The 24,328-nt window shown below is 36.5% G+C and overlaps 1 protein-coding gene across 3 annotated transcripts; it reads right to left on the reverse strand.

Annotated features, from left to right (window-relative positions):
- Window positions 1–1,485: 1,485 nt before the first annotated feature.
- On the reverse strand, window positions 1,486–21,482 carry egln2 (egl-9 family hypoxia-inducible factor 2). 3 transcript variants are annotated; one of them, XM_043258676.1, is made up of 6 exons: window positions 21,271–21,482; window positions 19,377–20,537; window positions 8,243–8,362; window positions 8,011–8,147; window positions 6,121–6,188; window positions 1,486–4,974 (listed from the first exon to the last, which is right to left on the reverse strand). In XM_043258676.1, the coding sequence occupies exons 2-6, from the start codon at window positions 20,424–20,426 to the stop codon at window positions 4,922–4,924; spliced, it is 1,428 nt and encodes a 475-aa protein (XP_043114611.1). In that variant the 5' UTR covers window positions 20,427–20,537; window positions 21,271–21,482; the 3' UTR covers window positions 1,486–4,921. The 3 variants fall into 3 exon arrangements, with proteins under 3 accessions (XP_043114611.1, XP_043114610.1, XP_043114609.1); XM_043258675.1 differs by having other exon boundaries at window positions 19,377–20,542; XM_043258674.1 differs by having other exon boundaries at window positions 19,377–20,652.
- Between the last annotated feature and the right edge of the window lie 2,846 nt (window positions 21,483–24,328).

Here is a 24,328-nt window from a genome sequence, read left to right on the forward strand (position 1 = left end):
AATTTTAAACAATAATAAAACGTTTTAGAATTATTAATATTATCCATTATTATTTATTTTACTCTCTCACACACACACACACACACACACACACACACACACACAACACACTCACACATTTAAAAGTGTATACATTTAATTGTATTCCACTCATTCATGTATAATAACTAATAACAAAACATGATGTTTGCAACAAATTGATGTAGTATTATTATTTTGTATGGAAAACAACTGAATGTAAAATAATTCTAATTTGAAAAGAATTTAACAAATATGAAAGTTACGGATATTAAAACAGTTTTATATAATAGGCAGTTTTTGTTAACCCGGAGGCAAATACAATTGTGCCCCTGTGGTTGTGTCGCATCTATCTCTCCGAACACGTTAACCCAGCTCAGCCTGGTTTAGCTGGAGGTCGGTCTGAGAGCAACAAACAACTACAGCAATCTGAGACAGATCCGAGAGCAAAGGCCGCATTCACAAACAGTGGAGATGATGAATGAGCAGGAGCTTGCACTCAATCAGAGCGGCGGGCGGATAAGAAAAAACACTTCCTGTTTGTCGACACATTCCATTACTAATATCTCTCCTGCTGCTGATCTAGAACCAGCTTCCTCTCTGAAAATACCACCGCTTATCAACTTGGATCGCTGCTCCGCGTCATCAGGCCGGTATGCTAGAGTAAAGATCAAGCACTAGTGGGTCACATGTTTGTCCTGAGACTGATATGTTGATTTATTTTTCGCATATTTGCATACAGACGCAAATGAATTGTCAGTAATCTGTCCCAGTAACAATTACTTGCTACTGGTTATAATCAACAAGATACAGATTTGAATTACATTTTTGTGTAATGAAAACTATGTTTTTATAATATATATATATACACACTGTATGTATATATACATGGGTCAAAAAAAGTCAAGATGTCCGTATCAAAAGAAATTTACAAAAAAAAAAAGTTTTTGGAGAATAAAATGATCAAATTTGGTTGAAATAATGTTACATTGTTATTCAGTGTAACACAATAATTAATGTAAAAAGTCTGCTTATTCTGACTTGTACATATTAAAATATGTAAAAAAAATAAAGCGAGTATATTACATTTTATTGTGTTTTAAATGAGTAAGTATTTCTTAATGACTAATGGGCAAATAAAAAAAAAGTAAATTTTAATACAAAAAATGCTAATTAATATTTGAGGTGAACGTAATTTGTCTGAGTTAATTCTGAGTTTTTATGTTCCATCTTTTGCTTTATTTTAATCAGCATAAATTGTTTTAATCGCAAAGATTATTGTTATAATAACGGATAACAGCAAACTAAATCTACAAATTTGACTTACAAATACTGTTTTAACGTAAAACTATTATTTCACAAATAAATTATTACTATTTAAAAGGAAACCAAGAGTTACTATCAAGTAGAACAACGACCCGAATATAGTTCAATCAAAGCTGAAAGGAAAACACCACAGCGGTCAGCTGTACAAAATCTGACACCTTTTAATTAAATACTGCAAAACTCAGAAAGGTTGAGCAAACATGTTTTTGTTCTCAGTTGATTTAAGTTTCATACTGTTACACGGCACAAAGCATTTCTTTCAAACGTCACACATTCTATGATAAAGTGCTTTACTGTTTCACTTCTCTCGTTCGTCTGTGGCGCTCGGCACAGAACAGCTCAATACTACACTGGGTCAAAGTTCGCTGGGAAATCCGTTCTGTGGCGTTTCGTGTTTGCATGAAATCTCAGGTCCTCAGATTGCGACTATGTTCAGAATAGCACACTTACGTCTCCCCGACTGTGCCAATGCCCGATGACCTACATTTGCCTAAATCTGCAGCATACGACCGCCGCATAGACCCGCAATGCATTGTGCCTGACCTTCTGTGACGCTATTTCACAAATGTTATTTTTATTCGCATTTCATACACGTTTAACCGAAGACATACCCCGTTTTCACAGACAAGGCTTAAGCCTAGTCCTGGGCTAAATGTAAATCTGAGCTGAAACATGCACTGATTGATCTTAAAACACGTCACTGGCCTTTGTTTTGTTTTGACGACAACGTCGTCATTTACTCACTCTGGAGTTGTTCCGAACCTGTACGAATTTCTTTGTAATGCTGGACACAAAGGAAGATATTTCGAAAAAAAAGTTTTTCAGTCACCATTGACTTTAATAGTATTTTTTTCTTACTATAGAAGTCAATGGTGACCCAAAACAGCGTGGTTACAGACTTTATTTCAGCTCAAGCTTGGAACTACTAAATATGACATCATTTTTATTTTCGGGTAAACTATTCCTTTAAATGTCCTAATTGAACTACGGCCTAATCCCGTCTTAGGCTAAGCCCCGTCTACGAAACCGAGTTAATTTGACAATTTAGCTTTGCAGTGGAGAGTGTATACTGTGCGGTATGCTAGTATTCTGAACACAGCTTCTTATAACGCTGCATTCAAATGATCGCAAATGATCATAAATACGAGTTTCCTAGTCGGAAGTTTGCCATATAAGGCCTCTCTAAGGTCGTTCATGTCCAATTTCCGTCTAGGAAGCTTTTATTTACGATAATTCCGATAGCACTTGAAGGCGGCGTGAGCACCTGATGAATTTGCAATGCCCTCTGGGAGATGTAGGCACTGGGGTAGTGCATGCGCGGACACCTGATAGAATGAGGCTGTCGGGCGTTTTCCAGGTCACCTGTACGTTGAGCCCCGTAACGATCTCTTTTGCTGCACAGCGCCTCTCTGAGGCAGGAAGGAGATTGTCAGCTCTCAGGTAAGTGCATCTCTTTAGAAAGACCCTTTAAGGCCAAGATAGCATTCAGCAGTATTTAAAAAGGTCGCAGACACCTTTTTCTTGACATTTCGTTGCAGCACATACATTCTGCATATTGCAAATTCTGAATTATTATGAAATCATAAGGGCGCGCTGTGCGGAGAATCCAGTTTATTCAGGCTCTACATGAATTGGTCGGACATTAACAGGTCAGCGTGTGATTCAGCCAGGCTGAATTTTGAAATTTGAAAGGCTGAATTTCATCAGATGATGATGCAGGTCATTAAAATCAGGTTTATTTCCAGATATGAAGCATTTTGTCGTGATTCAGAAGAGAATGGACTGCCGAGGTGAAGAGATGCTGCGAAAAATAAATGTAAGATTTATGTATTTTAAGTGCATTCAAATTTCAATTTATAGCCTTTTAACGTAAACTAATAAATGTGATGCATATGTGTCAGTTATGCATAAACATAATGAGGATGAGGATGATGAGAAACCATTCAATATCAATAACTATTTGCAATCAATATTTGATTTCATTTAAATACGTATATTATTAAAATGCATTAATTGCTAAAATAATTAACCTGTTTATTGCTAAACCCATTACATTTATTCAGTTAAAATGTATGGTTAATAAGGTTAAAGCATGGCTTGTTTCGGAACAAGCAATGATTCATTTAGTTCAAAAGTATGAAACTGAAAGAAATTGGATTTACTGATGATAAATATATATATATATATATATATATATACCTGGTTATTATGTCTTTAAAACAGTCAGTTTATTAGTGCTATTACAAAAAAAAGTATGATTCTTTTATGCATGACTGACAAATATGCATCCCAAATTAGGATACAATTTTAATCCAAATAAATAGAAATTTTATACGCAATTCAAATATATAAATCCCTAATTTAGGCCCTCGATTACTGTTAGGGATATACGATATATCGGATCCATATTAGGAATCTGACAGCATTTTTTGTTATTAATAAACACTGGATATTTATTCGCGCAGCTCATTTTCTGCATTTTTATATTTAATTTTCTTAAACACTTAAACTTTTGTAAAAATACTACTAATTTCACTGTTAAACGTGTTAAACTGTTAAAATCTTTTTTTTTTTTTTTTAATACTGTACATTATGAATGTTGTAACACCTAAACTTTCCCTTTAGCGTTTAAAATGACTACATTTACTTTTTAGGGTTTCATTTTGAAATCACTATTACAAAATAGCATAGAATATTTATATCCATTTATCGGTTATCGGTTAACTTTTTTTTTCATCTGCAAAAATTTCATTTAATGTCGCATCCCAGCGTACAAAGCCAGCAAAGCAATACAAAAACGTCCGAATGCGTCTTAAAAACGGCAAGGACAATGCTTAAAAAAACGTCCTAAACGAACGGCCCTACAAACTAGGAAACCGCTGCAAAGCAAAAATGCTTATTGCGAAATTTTTTGTGGCGCAACCGGATTTGCGCGAAAACAAAGCACAGCGTGAAAACGGCATCAGAGGGCGCTGTTTATTCTGAACGAATTCCTCCCGAATGTTTCCTAGGGCTCAGGCTCGATCGTAAGGGACTGTGTCCACCAAAGCATTCCCGGTTGGTTATTTTATGTCAGTTTTGGCGATTTAGTTGAGCGTTGGCGTAAGATCTCGGTGTTAAGCTGTTACACATTCGTGGGGCTGAACATGATATGACAAAGGCCACTGGAAAATCTCATCTACCCACTTACACACAGGTGTAGTGTTGTGAAAAGCCAGGGTTGAGTTTAGAGATTGTAATTCTTATTAAATACGATAATTACTCAAAATACTAAAGCAACTCAAGTCCGTTTGCGATGTTTCCGCCGTTGACTTTCCACGGGAAAAAAAATCGGCCAATCCCGGGCCATCCTTTCTGAGCCGCGACCGTCAAGTTTGTTCGTGGTGTTCATTTACAGACAGTCCCGCGTCCTGCACCCAATCAAATCAAACTTCTTGTTGGATGGTTGAGGCCACAGAAAGAGCCACGGTCGTTGGGTTTCTCGTATCTCCTCTTGAAAACAGCCAATCACGCGGCGGCGCAGGCTGCCACACACATAAACAGGACGCACTTGAGTGTTCACTCCAACGACTGACATTCAGGTCTTGCTGCTTTGTGTGACGGGCACTTTAACTCCTTTCTGTCCTGTCGCTGTTAAAAGACAAAGAAAGAAAAGATATTGAATGATGCACAGCAGGAAAATGTATATTTTTACAAGATGCATATTTGTCAATCATGAATGCTATTTTTTATGCAATAGCACTAATAATTATTTAAAGAAAAGAAGTTTAATGACTTTGTATGTTTATGGTTTTATAAACAAATTGGCATAAAAATGTAGTTACATTTTAGGGAGTTTTATAACTTGTAACTATTTAAATGCGTAAATTACTGTAAAAATTAAAATTTTAAAATTTTACGTTTTAACATTTACAGCATTAGTGAAGATTTTATTTATTTTTTATTAATTTAAATTTTTACAGCTTTAATTGTGGCTCATTCAGTCAGCTTTCCACAGAAACATCTTCTATTTGTTATGAATAATCATATTTTTTGCTTTGAGTTCATCAAGCTACACAAAAAAAAGGAAATCATTTTACTAGATAATTAAAAATAGGTTATCTAGCATATAAAAAAATTCAAAACTGCATACTTATTTATATTTTTTCACACACTATTACCATTTTAATGTTTTTGAAAGAATCCATGCATGTATTATTTAATATTGTCACAAATTAAAATAACTTGATTAAATAATATTTTTTAAATATTTAACATTTTCTGTCCTGTGATGGCAAAGCTGAATTTTTTTGCCACTTGTACAAACTTTTTTGGTTTTTAATCAACGTTAAAGCTGCCTAATATTAGTAATTACTGTGATACATTTTTTATGGTTTCTCTCATGAATAGAAAGTTCAAAAGAACAGCATTTATTTCGAAATAGAAATCTCTTTCAGCATTATAAATATATTTATTTTTACTTAAAAAAATAAAAATATATATTGCCAGTTAAATGTTTGAATAGTAAGATTTTGAATAAAAAATTTTAATTTAAAGAATCCTCTTCTGCTCACAAGCCTGCATTTATTTAATCTAAAATACAGCAAAAAAAAAAACGGTAAAATTTTTAAATATTTACATTTTAAAATAAGTTGGTCTGGCTGCTTTTCACATTGTACTAGCACAAACGTCTTGTGTTCCCACCAGTCAAACATGCTTAACCTTAAGTCAAACTGAAAACATGTAGTGAGAAAACAGCCTATGCCACAAGTTTATTTTAAGAGGTACGAAACTCACCCAGCCTATACTTCTCCTTAGCTTCGGCCCGCTCTTTAGCATCAAAGTACCAAACAGTGATGGCGTAGCTGTGGGAAGAGAAAGATTCGCTCAGTCAATCAGACAGTCTGATGGCCGTGTATTGATCTGTTTAACTCAAGGCAGAGGTTTAGGAATCTGTGATATGGAGTCTGGGTCATGTGAATCATTCTTAGGATAAAGCACAGAAAGGGTTAACGCTAGTAAAGCGTCTCGTTTGTTTATTCCTGGCTCTCTCCTACCGGCACGAGAGCACAAACTGAAGCGGCGGCCACTTTCAAGCAGGAAGCACGTACTTCCTGCGCCCCACCTCGCCCCCCAGCTGAGATGGGGGCTGATACACCACGACCCTCATCCTAAATGTAGAACGCAATGCAAAACGCGAACGGCAAGCGCTTCTTTTGATTGTTTTACAAAGAAGGGATGAGCCAAAAATACGGTGTTTAATTTCTTTCATCAAACTCATTTCAACGCAGAGCGACTTCCTGAGGAAGAGCAGCTGCAGGTGCTGTTGTTAAAGAGCAGGATCAAATTAAACCGTAGTGTTTGTAGCGGTGCGAGAACAATGGCGGTGGACGAGGTCAGATGAGTGCACGTGTGTGCGTGTGTGTGTGTGCGTGTGTGTGTGTGTGTGTGGATAGATCACAGTCCATGAGATGAGAGGCTGCGAGAACTGTAGGACTGTGGTTTCTACCACATAACATTTCGCAGCCTAAAATAACGTTTCCTTTCATAAAAAGGTCAAATTATCTGATATTTTAAGATACCTGATCACACAGTCACCCTTTATGATATCTTTTTTATGTTTTCTGGTTTTTCTACAAGTTTCTGTATATGGTCACGCCACATGACTGGGATCTGACAGGATTACGTCTTTAGTTTTTATTATTAGGAATTTCATAAAGCTTTTTTAATAAAGCTTTTTTCCCCCTCATGATATAAGGATAGTTGTACCACTTTGACATTATTACTCGATTCTCCAAAATAAATACCAATTGCTTTTAAATCATACATTAAAAATATCATAATCGCAAACGAGATGACTAAAACAACTGTTAATCAAGTCTAAATGTTAGATAAAAAAACTAAAATTAAAACTTAAATAAAAATAAATTAAACTAAATAGAAACAATATAGATTGATATAGATTGGTTGAAAGACCATGAAATGTTTTACTTAATCTCCCAAAATATAAATTTTAATTGATGAATAAATAAAAATATAGCAAACACAGAAGAGGTGTCATTGTGTTGTTATAACTTTTAATAACTTTTTTTTATTACATTAAATGAAAACTGGAAACTAACTGAAAAAACAAGTAATAAAATTACTAAAAATATAACTGAAAAACATAAAATGAAAAATAAATTTGACTAAATAGAAATATTCAAATGTAGATGAATATAAATAGACAGATGGGCAGTTGCACCACCCTGACATTTTTACTTAATACCCTAAATATAGTCATTTTAATTCATAGGATTAATTCAATTAATGATAACAACAGAAGTAAACTAAACTAAAATTAAACCCATTCTTAATCTTTTTTGAAATTGTAAAACAAATAAATAAAAAAATGGCAATTTACCAAAAAAATAATAAAACTAAACAAAAAAATTATAAAGTAAATCTACTAAAAATCAAAGAAGTAAACATACAAGCACATTACAAAGTTACTAAAATAGACTTAAATTTAAATGAAAACTGTACATTTAAAAATAAATTAATTCATAAAATGAATGCATATATTTAATATATGTATTAAATGTATTAAAAATACTTAAAATGCCTAAATGGTACTTGAATAACGACGCGTGGTATTTTAGAATTGCATTTATCTTTGTGATTGACTGTGTAACAGTGCGTCCTCACCGAGTGGCAAAGGCTGGTTTCACCTCATGTGGGTTCCGGCGATCTGACCAGAAAATGAGCATGCGGTCAAACACAGGCTCGATGTTGGCTACGACATTACGACCCTCGGGGAAGATCTGCAATAAACCTCCGTGAACCTGGATGAACATATCAAATCCAAATAGCAGAAATTGATTAGAGGAGACTCCCCTCCTGACCGGCTGATCAGCTAACAGTAAGAGTAAACACATACCTTCGCGTCCCAGTTTTTGTTCAGATAGTAGATGCAGGTTATGCAGCGTCCGTCGCCATTAGGATTGTCCACATGACGCACATATCCTGTTCCGTTTCCAGGGTAACACGCAACCATGGCCTGGTCGTACAGAAGAGAGGGGGTAAAAGAAATGCAAGGTTAAACATTTTGTGACACTGCTAAACGCTACAGGAATACCAACTCACATTTAAAGTAATAAGGTTTAAGCATAGTAAATTTAAAGGGATAGTTCACCCAAAAATTGTCATTCTCTCCTTAATTCCTCACCCTTGTGTCGTTCCAAACACATAAGACCTCCGTATATCTTCAGAACGCAAATTTTTGATGAAATCTGAGAGCTTTCTGACCCTGACCAGGACCAGAAATATAGAAAAACAACAATAATCTATGTGACATCAGCGATTTAACCATAATTTCACAAATGCTACGAGAATACTTTCGTAGAAGAGAAAACAGGAGGGGAGGAGACAAATTGTCGAATAAAGTCATCATTTTTGGGGTTTTTTTGTGCACGAAAAGTATTTTTGTAGCTTTGTACAATAATGGTTGAATTGCTGACGTCACATGGATTCTTTTATTGATGTCTCTGCTACGTTTCTGGACCTAGTATCCTTCATGTCTGACAGCAACAATATCCTAATAGAGTTCAAAAGATGAACAGTGGTCTTCTGCGTTTGGAACGACATGAGAGTGAGTAATTAATGACTGAATTCAAATTTCAAAAAGTATCAATATGGTACCGAAGTCCTGTTTGACTAGATGCTTCATTGGCCGGTTGCACCAGCTGGACGTACACCTAATTTGTTTAATGATTTGCTCGGACATTATTAGTTTTTAGGATTTGTGTCTGTTAGTTTATTATTACCGCAGATGTGAATTGTTTATGGTCTTTTGGGCAGGATAAGCGAATGAATCGCGACTCTCTCACTCTTACGTCAGTAATCGAAATAATAAAAAAAAAATATGCACAGCTTGTAATTAATGCAGTAAAATACATTATTAAAAGAAACTGTACCATTCTACATCTTGTCTGGTACAACAGGTTGAGCTTTGCAAAGTCCAGCACGGGGCTTACACTTAGCTTTTTTATGTCTAGCTGGTGCAACCGAGAGGTTTAAGCGAATGGAATTCACTGTTTATCACAAAATTTGACAAGCAAAAGTCCATAAACATTCAAATGGAAATGATGAAGCTTTTCCGTGGCACTTGTTGAAGCTTTCACATTCTTATGCTTCAGAGTAACTGTTCTGTATGTACAGTATGTCTGCACAGAGTGACCACACATCATCACACAGTGCTGTTTATGAGGGTTTATGACCACGACTCCGTGTCTCATCGAGTTCCTGGCATAAAACTTAAACTCATCAGGGTGGTAAATGACATGCCAAACACTCAAGGCCAGGTGTAATAAGATACACAAGCTTCTTTCATAACGAGACACTTGACACAACTTAAAATAAATATTTCTGTCAGGGTCAGTGATTAACACTGCTGTTTTTGTGTCGATGGCTAAAATAAGTAAAAACCTTGAGAAATACTTTTATTATAACATCTAAAAAAATGAATAAATACATGGAGGAATAAACACTCTAAATATCTTCTTTTGTGTTACAGATTTAGGGGAATTTATCCTTTTAATTTTTGGGCAAAACAAAAAAAAGGTAATTTTTAACTTATAATAATATTAAACTATAATAACGTAATAATTTTCTAGAATTTTGGTGATAATAGAGCTTAAATGAGCATGAATTTCATTTACAAGAATTGCAGTAGTACTTGTATTTTAATAAATTTAAAAAAACTGTTACACTGTAAACTGTCTTAAAATTGCTTTGCTGTCAAATGTTATAAAACCAATATATACAATACTTATTACAGTAAAAGTATTCAAAAATTAGAATTTAAATATAATCTGAAGATGTGCACACCCATAAAACTTCTTAAAATATTAACAATCAACATTTTGTCATTCATTTTAAAATGTTGCTGTAAAATTTTCATATACTATTTTTATTTACATTTCTGTTCAGGAGTATTTTTTTATAATAAAAAGACAAAAAAGGTTTGTGAGCTGCAAATCAGCATATTGTAATAACTTCTAATGGACTTTTTTTTTGAAAGAATTGAATTGTGTTTAGAATTTTGGTCATGTGTTTTGGAAGGCATCACGGTGCAGTAGTTAGTTTGAATGCTCTGATGCTTAAGCTGTGGTGCTCAAACGGCCATCATCGGTTCAAATTTGGCTCGCACCATTTCCAGGTCCCCACCCCCAATCGCTTCCTCTCTTCATTTGACTGGCCAGCAAACCGCAAACAGCACATGGCTCGGTTTCTGTAGAGCTGAGTTTTGGCACAACTTCACGAGGCATTCCTGAGATGATGGTAGAGATGTTAAAGGGGTCTGTTTCGGCAGAAATGCGAGTCATCAGGGTGCTCTGTTAGCTGCGGCTCTGTGATATGGTCAGTGCTTTATCAAGCCCCGGAGAGAAACTCCCCTAACCCTTATCTCAACCTTTATCACTGGAGCACAGCATAGCGGTAACGTGTGTCACATGGGCTAAACGGCATAAAAAATATGTACCTCTGTGCACTTTTTTTTAACTCAGTACATGCACTGAGTGGCACAGGTTCAGGCTAAAACGCAGGTTCGATACGTGAACCCTGGCACATTTTTATTAAGTTGATATAGGCACATATTGCTGTTATTGCTTCAGTTACATATTGTGATTTTCAGAATTCAAATATGCGGGGACTGTCGCTAAAATTAAGACACAAATTTTCATTTTAATTATGCATTAGTAAATTTTGGAGCAAAAATAATACGTTTTCCATGTTAACTACTGTATTTAAATATATAATATTACCAAATGGTTCAAATTACATTTGGTTATCAAATGTGTTGCTTGCTCATCAGGTTACACATTTCTAAATATGTTTCTAAATCTGATGACCACAGACAGCAGTCTGGAGCTGCTGCGACTCAATTTTTTTCTTGGCTTCTCTCATAACAGAGCAGAGGACACGACCTCCGCTGGCGGACTGAAAGCTTTCACGGGAAGCCAACTACGACACCCAAACTGAACAGATACTGCGCAACCGAGCAGAGAAGTGCTCAATTATCCAATTAGAAAGAACAAAAAATGAAAGCGGGTTCCAAATCGCTCACACACACACACACACACGCTGCGAAAGGCCCTGAAACACAGCATCACTTTCATATTTACAGCTAATTAAACAAGAAAAAAGTTTCAAACTTAAGTATTTAGTTTTGGGGAATCCAATGCATTTTTGTCAAACGGTTTACGTAATGCAAAACCCACATTGCGAGATGCCCACTTGAGGGTCAGAGTAAGTTTAAAGAGGAGATGATTCATAAAACAGACGTTCAAATAAAAATGCTGTGATGGTGTCATTAATGAGCTGTTTGATATTCTTTGGCTGTTTTATGGTTAACATGCAACAGTACCTTAAAACAATATTGTTTTGATCATGTAAGATCCTTTCAAGCCTCGGTAATCAGGTAGATATTGAGCACATGCTGTGCTGAGATAAAAGAGTGTAAACCTGATGATGAGAGCACCGAGGATAAGTAGGACATAAGGGTTAGATAAGGACACACACACACACACACACACACACACACACACACACACACACACACACACTACAACAACAAATTCAGAGTACAAGAAAAGTGTCGTTTAACTTTGAACTAGTGGACATTTACATTCACATGCACATCTCTATCAGATTCAGGTTTAAGTTAATAAAAAAGAAAAAAGAAAAAGTGGAATATTCCTGTGTAAAACGTGATCAGCATATTCCCAATACATTTTCTGCCATTTGCGCCAACGCACTTCAATAGTTAAAATGAAATAATATATCGTTTATGGCTCTCTCTCATGAAGCTTGCTTATATTGTTTCACAGAAATGAAAAAAAAAATGATGAATGACTTACCAAATTATCCTGACCGTCACGGAATAGTGTGACTTTAATTAATAGCTTTTTGTATCTACTGTTATCCAAAATGATCATTGTTAGTACAGAGCAAATGTTTAACTATGTAAAAAGGAGCACATTCTATTAGCTGTATTGTGCACGATTTATTGCAATTAAAAAAAATAACAAAAACAAAATAAAACAAAACAAAACAAAACAAAACAAAACAACAGTACTTTACGATTGCAACATCGCTGAATATATGTAACTAATTACAATTGTATTTAAATACAAGACATGCAGCAGAATGTATTTAGGAATTTAAATGGCAAATAAATATATTTTAGTTAACCATAAATATACAGTAAATAAATCAATCCACTGCTCCTTTGTCTCCTTTAAGACTAGGACTCTAAACAGTGTTCTGTGCTCGTCTGTGCGCCCAAAGACAGAACAGTTAGCAACGTTTGCCATGGAATGAGAACTGGTAGACCGTTGCCACTTATGAAATCAAAATGGTATCGCAGCAGGTGGAAATTTACAGATTGAGGAGCGGTGATATTATAATGAGATCCCTTTGCAACATCACAAGTCTTACTAAAACAAAGTTACCGTGTTACTCTTTTTTTTAATGTTTCCTTGGTTGGTAGATGCACTGGGGACCTGATTATAGCTCTTAAAACCTGGAAAAATCTGATTTTCATGATGTCACCTCTAAAAAGTTCTGCATTTTATAGAACCTTAACATGCAGTTACGTCTACTAAACTTTACTTTTCACAAATTCTGATTAATGCATTCACATGCCATTTGTCTTATTCAGATTTTTTGACACCATAATGTTGAATTTGTCTGGTTATGACCATTCGGTTCTTGCTTTTATGTAATGCTTACATAATCAAAATGGAAACCAATTTTGATGCCATTTTTAGAAACCAGAAAATCTGGAATCCACAATTTACTAAATATTTCCATCTATGTCGCTGGGTTACGGTTGGAAAACACTGTCCGGTCAAAACCTTCTTTCGTTCAGCTCCACTGTACCACTGAACTGCCTCATTGCAGAGGAGACGTGCTGATAAGAAGCTGCTACATGATTTCCTCTCCATACCTTTCTACTATTGTATAACCTACTGTAATTATCCCTGCCAAAGACTAAGCATCTTAACAAAAAGAGTCTGGAAGTAGTCAAAAAAATCTCTAATAGGGACCGACTCTACAACTATATGCTATATTAGCTTATTTGTATCAATAAAGAACATATTCTGCATCACGCACATTAATAATCAGGAAAATAGGAGTTTACTTGGGTTAATGATTTGTTAAAGGAAGATGCCGCTATTTTTGAAAATAGCTAATTTCCAACTCCCCTAGAGTTAAACAGTTGAGTTTTCCTTTCCTCAAGACAGATGATTCATTCAACCGATCGCTGACTCACTTTTAGCTGTATCTTACCGTAAATTATTGAATCTGATTAGACCACGACGCTCAAAAATGACCAAAGAGTTTTGGTATTTGTCCTATTTAAAATCATGTTAGACCGATGAAAAGAAAATGAAAAGTTGCGATTTTCTAATCATAATAATCAATGAACTCTGCTGCCATACCATGATATCACGAGGCGTCTAAAAAAATAGTCCCCCAGCACATTTAAACAGGACAAAATATCAAAACTCTTTGGTCATTTTTGAGAGTGGTGCTAACGGTCTAATCAGATTCAATCATCTATGTTAAGCTACAGCTAAAACTGCTTCCGCCGGAACCAGAGATCGTCTCAATGGATTTGAACGCTGCAAAACTCAATTGGTTTAACTCCGGGGGAGTTGGAAAATGAACCCATTTTCAAAAATAGCGTTCCTTTAATAGCAAGAATTGGACCTTAAAACAAAGTGCAACTGGAAGTTCATTTCTGTGTAAACGATCTCTTTAAAAATGAGAACGGTTAGCTCATGCGATACTCCCAACCACACTGCCAGGGTGTTGTGAATGGTTTTAAGGCACTCTGAGCAGTTCCCAGGATGTTTTTTTTTACTCATCCCGGAAGTTTATTTTGCAATAATGTCTGGCTGAATTTTAAATTTCGCCTAAAGCTCCTATTAATTTCTGACTCATGACCTCATGCTGTTAACTCTTAAGTAGATGAATGTGAATACAGCGATGCTGGTGGTGTTTTGTTTGTCTGCTTCGTCTCTCTGGAAGAGGTGCACGAAATCTTCCACGTGGCTGGTGCAGCTCAGCGCTGGTACTCGCCGATCCCTCCTATTTATCCTTTCCCCCCCTTGCCACGTCTCCCCAAAACTGAATGGTTTCTATGCATACGAGAACGAAACCAAGGTCTTTTTCTGAAAGTATTGGATTAGAGAGAAAGGAAGCTGGGCACGGGCACCCACACTCATTCTCCTGCAGTATACAACGTGCTCCGTGTCTTGTTTCCAGGGTAACGGTGAAAAATATTTGGCCGGCTAAAAAGTAAGGGTTCTGATAAGGCTCGGGAGAGGAGACGGAGAGGAAAAAGAGAACTAATGGGAGGGGTGATCAAGGACAATCAGCACACAGGAGAGAAAATGAGGGAGTTACGCGGCCCCGGAGGAGCAGAGACGTGAGACCAGGGCCATTCTGATGCGATGGGAAAAGCCGCAACCTTTTTGATGTGGTTTTTATCACTCTCTAGGACAATTTACATAGCCTTGCTTTAACGGGTTCAACATAACATAAACAGTGCTATCAACACACTATAAGATTATCTAAATATTAGGGTGGCAACAGCTAATTAATAATGAAAACTGTAGACGATTCAAATAAATTGAGACTCGCTGATAAGCATCAGCTCTTGATAAACAGCCTTTTGCATGAATGTTTTCAAATGGCATGGGTTTTATCCGGTTTTGATGTCAAAACTTCAACAAACATGTAGACAATGAATTAGCTGCTAGAATGAAGACTGTATTCGAGGCTGTGGGAATAAAATGTATTTGTGCCATATATATAAAACCAATGGCTCCTACTGATGTCCACTATATGGAGAACAATCCTGGAATGTTTTCCTCAAAAACCTTCATTTCTTTACAACTAAATAAAGAAAGGCATAAACATGGGGGTGAGTAAATTATCTGAAAATTTTCATTCTTTAAGTTCTGTGAACTTATTGAGCAGAAATGCTGAAAGATCGCACGTGTTTGGGCTTTATATGTAATATTTATAGTTTACACATTACTTGTACTAAATGTGCACTGTGTATTTACATATTTAGTTTTATATCCTTGTTTGAAGGACAGAATTGGACAATATGAGGGATAACATGCTAGAAATAACTTTATTTACACTGCAAGTTTGAGGTCGGTAAGATTTTTAGAAGTTGTTTATTTTATTCTGCAAGGACGCATGAATATGATCAGCAGTGACAGTGAACACATTTATAATGTTGGCAAAAATTGTTCTGTTTTAAATAAAGTTTCTAAACTTTCTATTAATATAATAATTATAAAAAAAAATATGTTTTTCACAAAAATCTGCATATTGGAGTAATAATGCTGAAAATTCAGCTTAGCATCACAACAAATGACATTATATATATATATATATATATATATATATATATATATAAATTGTCACAAGATTTCATTATATTACTAAATTAAATTACTAAAAATGTTTGAATGGTAGACTAATTTAATTGGTCTGGCTGTACTTTCTTTCCATTTTAATTTACTAATCAGTCATATTAATCAGACTTCAGTAGTAATTAAACAAGACTTTTTTTAGGATGTCACCGTCAATTCCACAAACCTTTGCATGAAAATATGTATTAAATTTTTTTAAAGAGATCATGGCCACAGAACAACATGCCATTGGAAAAAAAAAAGATCTTCGACCAAAATAAACAATTATCAAAAGTTGCAAGACAACAAAATATGAAGCCGTTTTTGACAGATGTCTTTGTCAATGACTCGCAAAAGCACGTGAACCCCGCTGTGCTAGTGTTCCCGTTTCAAGGTCTGAGGTATGAGATTTTTCCTCCAGGCATAAACATGCGTTAAGTTGCACATCAACACTGGCTTCTTCTCAAACCTTTGGGCATCGGGCAAACGGCAACAGATGTGAAAGCCGCAATAAAAGGAAAACATTTGAGTCTAATGCAGTGCTCCCCTCACTGCAGATTAAAAAGTATTCAGTGCAGATTAAGGCCGATGCGAGGACAGCGTCTGCAGCCTGACTGATTTGACCCACTGAACAGAAGGCTCACGAGGAAGCAGAAAAGAGCCTGAAAGAGCTGCACTGAACACGCTGACACTGTCCTGAGATTCATAAAAAGGTCATCCAGATCAGATTTCTAACAGCAACAGCAAGGAAGGGCTGTGATTACAACAGGAATGCCCACATGGTCCTGAGCTGCAGTCTGGCTTTGCATTCATAACACTACCGCAGCAATAAAAATGATCCTGCTCACTCTGCATTCAAAATACAGTAAAACAAGAATATTGTAAAATATTTTCATTTCAAATAACTTTTAATATTTTTTAGAACATATTTGTTGCTGTAAAGTTGAATTTCCAGCATCATTACTCCAGTTGCCAGTGTCACATGAGATCATATGTGAATTTGGTGCTCAGTTATTCAATCAATCATTCACTTACACACACATATATATATATATATATATATATATATATATATATATATATATATATATTTTTTTTTTTTTTTTTTTTTTTTTATAGCGCTTTAACACTAAAGTTTGTGTCAAAGCACTGAACAGTATCAAGTAGAATAGAGTGATAGTAATATACAAGATTAAACAATTTTTATTATTAAATGCAAAGACTGTCAGTAATCAACAGTAATCAAATTTTGTCATAATGTATGCATGTATATATATGTCTATATATATATATTTTATTTTATTATTTTTTTTTTTTTATCTGCCTTTTTTTTTTTGGACTAAAGGGCCTTGCAGGTCAATCATGTTCATATGCCCTTTTTCTTATCCATTACACTTTCCTTATCAAAATGCTTGCTACAGATACAAAAATGCAGAAAAATCAAACCTGATCCAAATTTTTGAATGACAAAAGTTTTGAAGCAGCGCGTAAACATGATAAAAACCATTTGGTTGTATTTATTTTTTAACATGCGAACATTTCGTAAATCATGGTTTCTCCCAAAAATGCTAATCTGCAACTGTTTCCAACGTAACGATTTTAATAAAAAGCGTTCCTTGAGCAGCAAATCAGCATATTAGAATGATTTCTGAAAGATACGTGACTGAAGGCTGCGGTAATGATGCTGGAAATTCACCTTTGCTTTTTTAAAACATACGCAAACAAGTTAAACTGTAATACAGTTGCTCAATAATACCGTTTTACTCTATTTTGCCTTAAATAAACTCAGGCCCGGTGAGCGTGACAGATTTTGCATTAACAAAAACATTTCAAAATCCATTTTTGACCATAAAGTGTACCATATACACATAAAACACTTTACTCGCACTAAGCAAAATTACTAACTATAATATGCATGAGTTTCTCTGCCTAATCTGTATGTGGAAAATGCCACAGCATGAAGATCGCATACCACTGGACACTGGATTGACCCGGCAAGCTCAAATAACCGGACCTGCGTCATAGGGGCGCGCTGACAGGGCCGATGCGGTGACGTTCACTCACACACTAACCGAGCGACTTGCTTTCTCAACGGCGCGTGACGTCAGAGAGCCTCAGTCGCTCTCATATTCCAACCTGACAAAAAAAAATGTCATTCTCGTTTTCAGATCCAGGGTTTGTTTTGGCGATGTTCGTCCGATAAGCTCTGATACGGTCTCACGCGCACAATGAGCATACTGTATATACAAGCACGCACACACACACTGCACACGCAAGCAAAGCTCTTCAGCGGCAGCAAGAATATGTTGTTTGCATATGGGCTGGAGATAGAGATTGACAGATGAGCCATCAAAGCCAGAGAAACACTGATCTGGAATCAGATAAGACTGCATTTCTCAGGCTGGGAGTTGAGATCATTGGAGCAGCGAGAAACACAGACAGTCAATATCTCTCGTCCTATACACCCGACCGCAACTTCCTGAATGCAGTTTTGCAATGTGCTGGTTTGGACCTCCAAGCTAAGGCTTAACCGGCATCTGCTGATATTGAATAAATGGGAGACCGGGGAAAGCTGTCACACAGCGTTCTTAAGAAAAAAACTTATACGTTTTTAATATTTGTAGCGATGCACAAAGTACAGCTCACACAGATGTTATTTTGAGATCAAGCAGCTGTCTGTTGGTCAACAGAGTCAAGAACCTGATCCTGATGTGAATTCAGTGAGGGGAACGCATCGAAATGACTGCTAAATTTGGTTTTCGATATTGCAATGAGTGACAAAATCTTCAATTTGCCCCAGATGTCAGATGTAAAAACAATTAAACCACGCTATTGGAGTAAGATTTTAGACGTTAGACGGATAGTTCGCTCAAAAATTTAAATTCTATAATTTACTTACTGTCATGTTTCTTCAAACCGGTATGCATTTCTTTTCTTTTTTTCTGTTGAACAGAAAAGAAGACATTTTGAAGAATGTTTGTATCCACAATTGCTACCACTGACTTCCATAGTATGGAAAAAAAGCAATGGGTGTCAATGGCTACCAACATTCTTCAAAATATATCCTTCTGTGTCCAGCAGAAGAAAGGACTTCATACAGGTTTGGAAGAAATTCAGGGTGAACTTTCCCTTTAACAAGGATGTTTTCAGCTTTTCCCAAATGTGCACGTGAGGTCAAGCCGTTTTAGATGCTGTTTGCTGACCACTTACCATATTTGCTTTGTAAATAAATGGTACCGTATGCATTATTTAATTTATTTTATTCCTTTAAAGATGTTGACTTTCACAAAACAATCCCACCATGAGAAGTGTCTGCTGCAGTAAAAGTGTGACAGCTATCCCCAGTCTTAGCATACTGCTCCAAAGTAACAAAAACAATATTCCATCCCAAAATAAACATAGTCATCCCATAATTTCAAATCTGCATGACTTTCTTTATGCTGCTACAAGGCGCATTTTTGGAAAATGCTGAATGTTTGTAACCAAACAATTTCCATTGCTTTTCAGAAATCTTTTATGTTCAGCAGAAGAAAGGAAGTCATAGTTTTGAAACAACACGAGTTTTTCCCCACTCACCTTGGTGCGTCCGTTTATGACATAATTCCCCAGCTGGCCATTGGCCGCACTGCGCATGATGGCCTCATCGACGTGAGCCATAAGGCTCCCGATGCTCTCGCAGCCCGGCTCATTGCCCTCGACCCAAGCTATCTGGTCTCCACGGATGTTCTTAGATGGGATGTTTTTCTGGCTGACCAACTGGCCGCCTCTGAACTTCCCGCTGTGATTCAAAGTCTCCACTTCCTCCAGAACCCTACTGCCTAGTCGCTCGCCCAGGAAGTCATCTTTGACGCAAATGCCGTAAAACTTCATGCAAGGAACTATGTACTGCTGAGCCATGTGCTCGGGAGACCAACCTGCAAGAGGAGCAGAGCGCACCTCGGCCTGGTTCGCTGCAACGTTGTGTCCATTGTGATGGACCCAACCGGGCGACGAGGGCGTAGAGTTTTTGAGTTGGTGATTGGTTGCGAGGGGCGCAACGGCCCGTGTGCTTTTACTAAAGTCTGTTTTGGAGTCCAATTCAAGCCTTCTCCTTTTGCATTCGAGCAGAGGATAAGCAGGGTCCGGTCCGTGGGACGTTTCCGAAGAACCCCCGGATCCGGACCCCGACGCCCCGAAGTCTCTGTTTTCCTCATCTTTCCTCCTCTGGTGCTGGAGTTGTCTGAACCGCACGTCTCCACAAGGCTTCTTCAAAGGCCTGTCCAAAGTCCTGTCTCCATTAGCCGCGAGGCCCCCATTGGGGGTCTCCGCCAGTCCATTTAGATGTAAACACCCGTTTTGCGTCTGCGCAGGAACCTCGCTGTAACTTTCTTCTGCTGTAGGTGATGTGGAAACCCCTCCCGCGCCGTTATACAAAGGCAAGCCGCTCTTGGACTCCTTCAGAAGCGTGATCCCGGGTCCAGATCTAGACGCTTGTCCAGCCAGCAGCTCCTCTGCTGTGGTGGCGTTCAGACCCATTGTATTCACAGCGTGAGCATCGCAGCGGCCATTGGTGACTCTCTCTTGCGGGGAACAGATACTCTCGCGTCCGTGCGTTTTTATAAGGTCCGTGTTTTCCAGTCTCTCCATGTCATGTCGTCTACTCCTGGATGCGCACGTAGCTCACGTCCAATCCTCATTTTCTGCAGAATCGGCTCTGCTCATGCCTGCCTGGCGGCGCTGTTATCACGAAGCTCCTCGCTAAACTTTCACAGCACACCATAAATACGGCACCTTTTATTAGTTGCTTATTACGGAATCAACCATTAACTATTTTCCATGGCTGTTTATTTCCAGGGCACGGGTTAATGAGCGTCTAAAAACAGAGTAGCATCCGTTAAATCTCTTAACTAACGAACATTATAAATGTGCCCAGTCATACTCTGTATAATTTGAAAATGCCATATGGACAGATAAAATGTAGTGTTATGAAACGATATAAAAATGCAATGTAATAAACTTTTAGCTGATAGTGAAAGAATAGGGCTGTATTTTCTTTAGAACAAAGTCTAGACCCGTGTAGAAAAACGACGTGTAGTCTATATATATATTGCAAATGGCAAATATATTCTACAAAAATATATATTAAATTCATACGAGATAGATTACATTAATAAAACGTGCACAATAAAATATATTTGTTGATGCACGTTCATTTTAATACACAAAGTTTGAGCGCCAAAAGCTTTATACGTAACGCTCTAAAATACATATTTAATAGAAATGAACGATACAAGTGAAATTAAATATTATTAAACCAGTGAAATGGTCGGGCGCCCAATTCATTAGTTTAGCACATATTGCTTTAAATGTGTATAATACTATGCATCACGGTAAACTGATAAATATATATGAATTGCCTGTTCATAAAGTTAAGCCAAAATTTGAACTACGAAAATAGATATATTGCCATGTTTTGGCTTAGTGTACTTACCTCTATATGGCAAAGGCACTATAAAAGACCAGCAGGGATTGTAAAGAATTTCCGGTGTTATCTCGTCCATATCCAATACATGCTAGTTTCAGCTGGTAAAAAATAATTAAGACAACAGTTTTACTGACAATACTCTAATTTCTGTCCCTACAATCCTTGGTGAACAAAGAGTAAGTAGCCTACGCTTCGTATCTGATAAAACACCGTACGGGTGGCGTAATTACGCATCCTACTATAGCCAAGGCCTAGCTCATTAATATGAACTCGCTTTGCTTTTGAAGCGTCCAATCAAGCACGCTAATTAATATTAAAGAGCTTAATCTTTCCCATACTAGGATTCGTAAACTCGCTTCCGGGTGTGACAGCGCGCCCCTCCCTCCCCTTCTCTCTCTCCATGAGCGGCTCTGTCACTTACACGTGCGCACATTCGCATCACGTGACCTGAGCGCCACAATAATAACAGCGGCTCAAAACACAATTTTTTTTTCTATAAAGACAATTTTATTTTATTTAGAACAATATATATATATATATATATATATATATATATATATATATATATATATATATATATATCAGGAACAATATATAACAACTATATTTATGATATAATAATTATTTATAATATAATATAATATAGTAATATTTTGTGGTCCTCGTCACCACAATAACAACAACGGCTTATAAAACAAAACGAAGAGTATGATATTCTTGTGCAATTTATTTCCGTGTTTTATTTAAATCTATTTTATTTACAACAAAATAAAATAAATAAAAATAAAAATTAACATTTATTTATATTATTTGTGTTGGCGGTAAAGCATTTGAAGGCTCGTCCGATACCTGAAAAGCAGCCGTCTGTAGGCTGTACTCAAACAACTCCCACACACGCACGCGCGCACACACACACACACACACAACGCAGTCTTTTCTCATGTCCTTCTAAGTAACCAAATGACTCATTCTTCTCCATCCAGCAGTTGGCTTAATAGTAATGCAATCTAGCTATGAGTCATTGACCTTTCTGGTAACGCATTACAGGTCATCACTTTCTAGAGTCTATGAAACATGACAACTCCGTGAACGACTCCTTTCATAATCACATTTCTTGACGTTATTGGTTATATTGGTCAACTAACGTAAACACAGAAAAAAACAAAGATTTTAAATGCACGACGTGGAGGCTAAGAACCGCCTGGAGCGAAGATCATTTTGGTTGCTTCCGCGAATCCACGGTCATTTGACAAGTTATAGTAAAGTTAAAACTAAAAATATTTGACTGAAAGGGTAAAAATGGCGATTGTTTTTCGTCGGTTACGGCTCGTTAGCGCTACCTTATATCCACTACATGTCAGACAGAGTAAAATCACGTTTATTTGAATGAATTATTACCGTTAATTTTCTATCGAGAGAGATGCGTGTGCGTTACCTACGTCAATCAGCATGTGTTTAGTTACTTCAAAAATAGCGAGTTTACCGCCTCATTGCTGACAAATATAATGTAGCGATCTGGTAACTCTATGCTATTTTATTAATAACAGTCACGGGCATCATTGACAAGTTTGTGTGCAGGCGATCTCCTCTTTCTCTCCCGGCATGTGTGCGTCAATTAAAGCAGCGCATTAATATGTCACGGTGAATAAACTGACTTGGAACTACCTGTGCATTAAACGGGTTTACGGCATGCATGCCAGCCAATCAGAGTCGAGCATTCAGACAGACCACGGAATACAAAATAAAACGTTGTTTTTTCATGCTTGTTCATGCTAATAACAAAATGGCCACGGTAAAGGTAAAAGTTATGTGGGTAAAGACGTTAGTATCATTAGTAGTGGGCCTGACCCTTATCTTCATGCTGTTTTTAGAGCAGGATAACACAGTAACCAACGCCAAGGTCATCGCTCTCTTGCAGCTGGGCTGAAGTTCTCGGACAAGCGCCATGATCGAGTGCCAGACAGCACGTATACAACTTCAGCTATATTATAAGCGCGTTCATATTTACCCGCTCTTTAAACCAGTCATTTATACGTACAATTGCTTTGTAAGAAAATGTAGTGTGTTACTGTTTAATAAATACAAAAACTGTTATTTTTAAATAATAGTAATTTCAGTGTTATAGCCATATATAAATACCGTAGGACTGTTTTAATTTTTCAAACTGTAAATACTGTAAAATACTGTATTTTTCATAAGAATGGCTTTGGTTAAAATCTTTTTTTCTAATAGTTTAGAAATATTTTTTTAATAGTTTCTAATAGTGCTGTCCAATGATTAATTGTATCCCTAAAATATATATAAATATATTTATATATATATATATATATATATATATATATATATATATATATATATATATATATATACACACACACACACACATATATATATAAATATATATATATATATATATATATATATATATATATATACACACACACACAAAGCATATATTTCCAAAATACGTACATGTATATTTTTTTTGTATAATTTATATCATATATAAATACATTTAATATATAAACGTGACATGTTTTTCTTTAATGTATACATGCATGTGTGTGTATTTATATATTTAGAATAAATATACACGGTACACGCACATATATCATGTAAATATTTTATTTAATCCCAATTAATTGTTTGACAGTACTGTTTTTTTATTTTCTCAGCATAGAATTCTGGTCGAGAATCTGAACCCTCTAAGATACTAGTGTACCAGTCATAGGATAGAGCAAGGATCTTCAGATCCTCAGAAATTGGATCTCCCAAGATCTAATTTCCCTGATTAAAAAGTCACGTGTGATTTTATAGTAATCCTGAAGACAATGGTTAGCATTGATTACGGACAGTGGACAGTGGATCTTGTGAGCCAGATTCGAGGATCCCTGGCACAGAGCGAGACATCCTGCTGACCTTAACAACAGAGCGAGGATGTTTAGCTATGCATCTGTTGTGGTGAACACACACGCTGCACAGCGGAGCTCCTTTTTCTTTCACAGTCTTGGAACTCCAACACAAGCGTTACCGCTAAAACCCAGTTGTGACCAGTGGAAACGCC

Source organism: Puntigrus tetrazona, chromosome 15 (assembly GCF_018831695.1).
Source record: "Puntigrus tetrazona isolate hp1 chromosome 15, ASM1883169v1, whole genome shotgun sequence".
Classification (NCBI taxonomy): domain Eukaryota; kingdom Metazoa; phylum Chordata; class Actinopteri; order Cypriniformes; family Cyprinidae; genus Puntigrus; species Puntigrus tetrazona.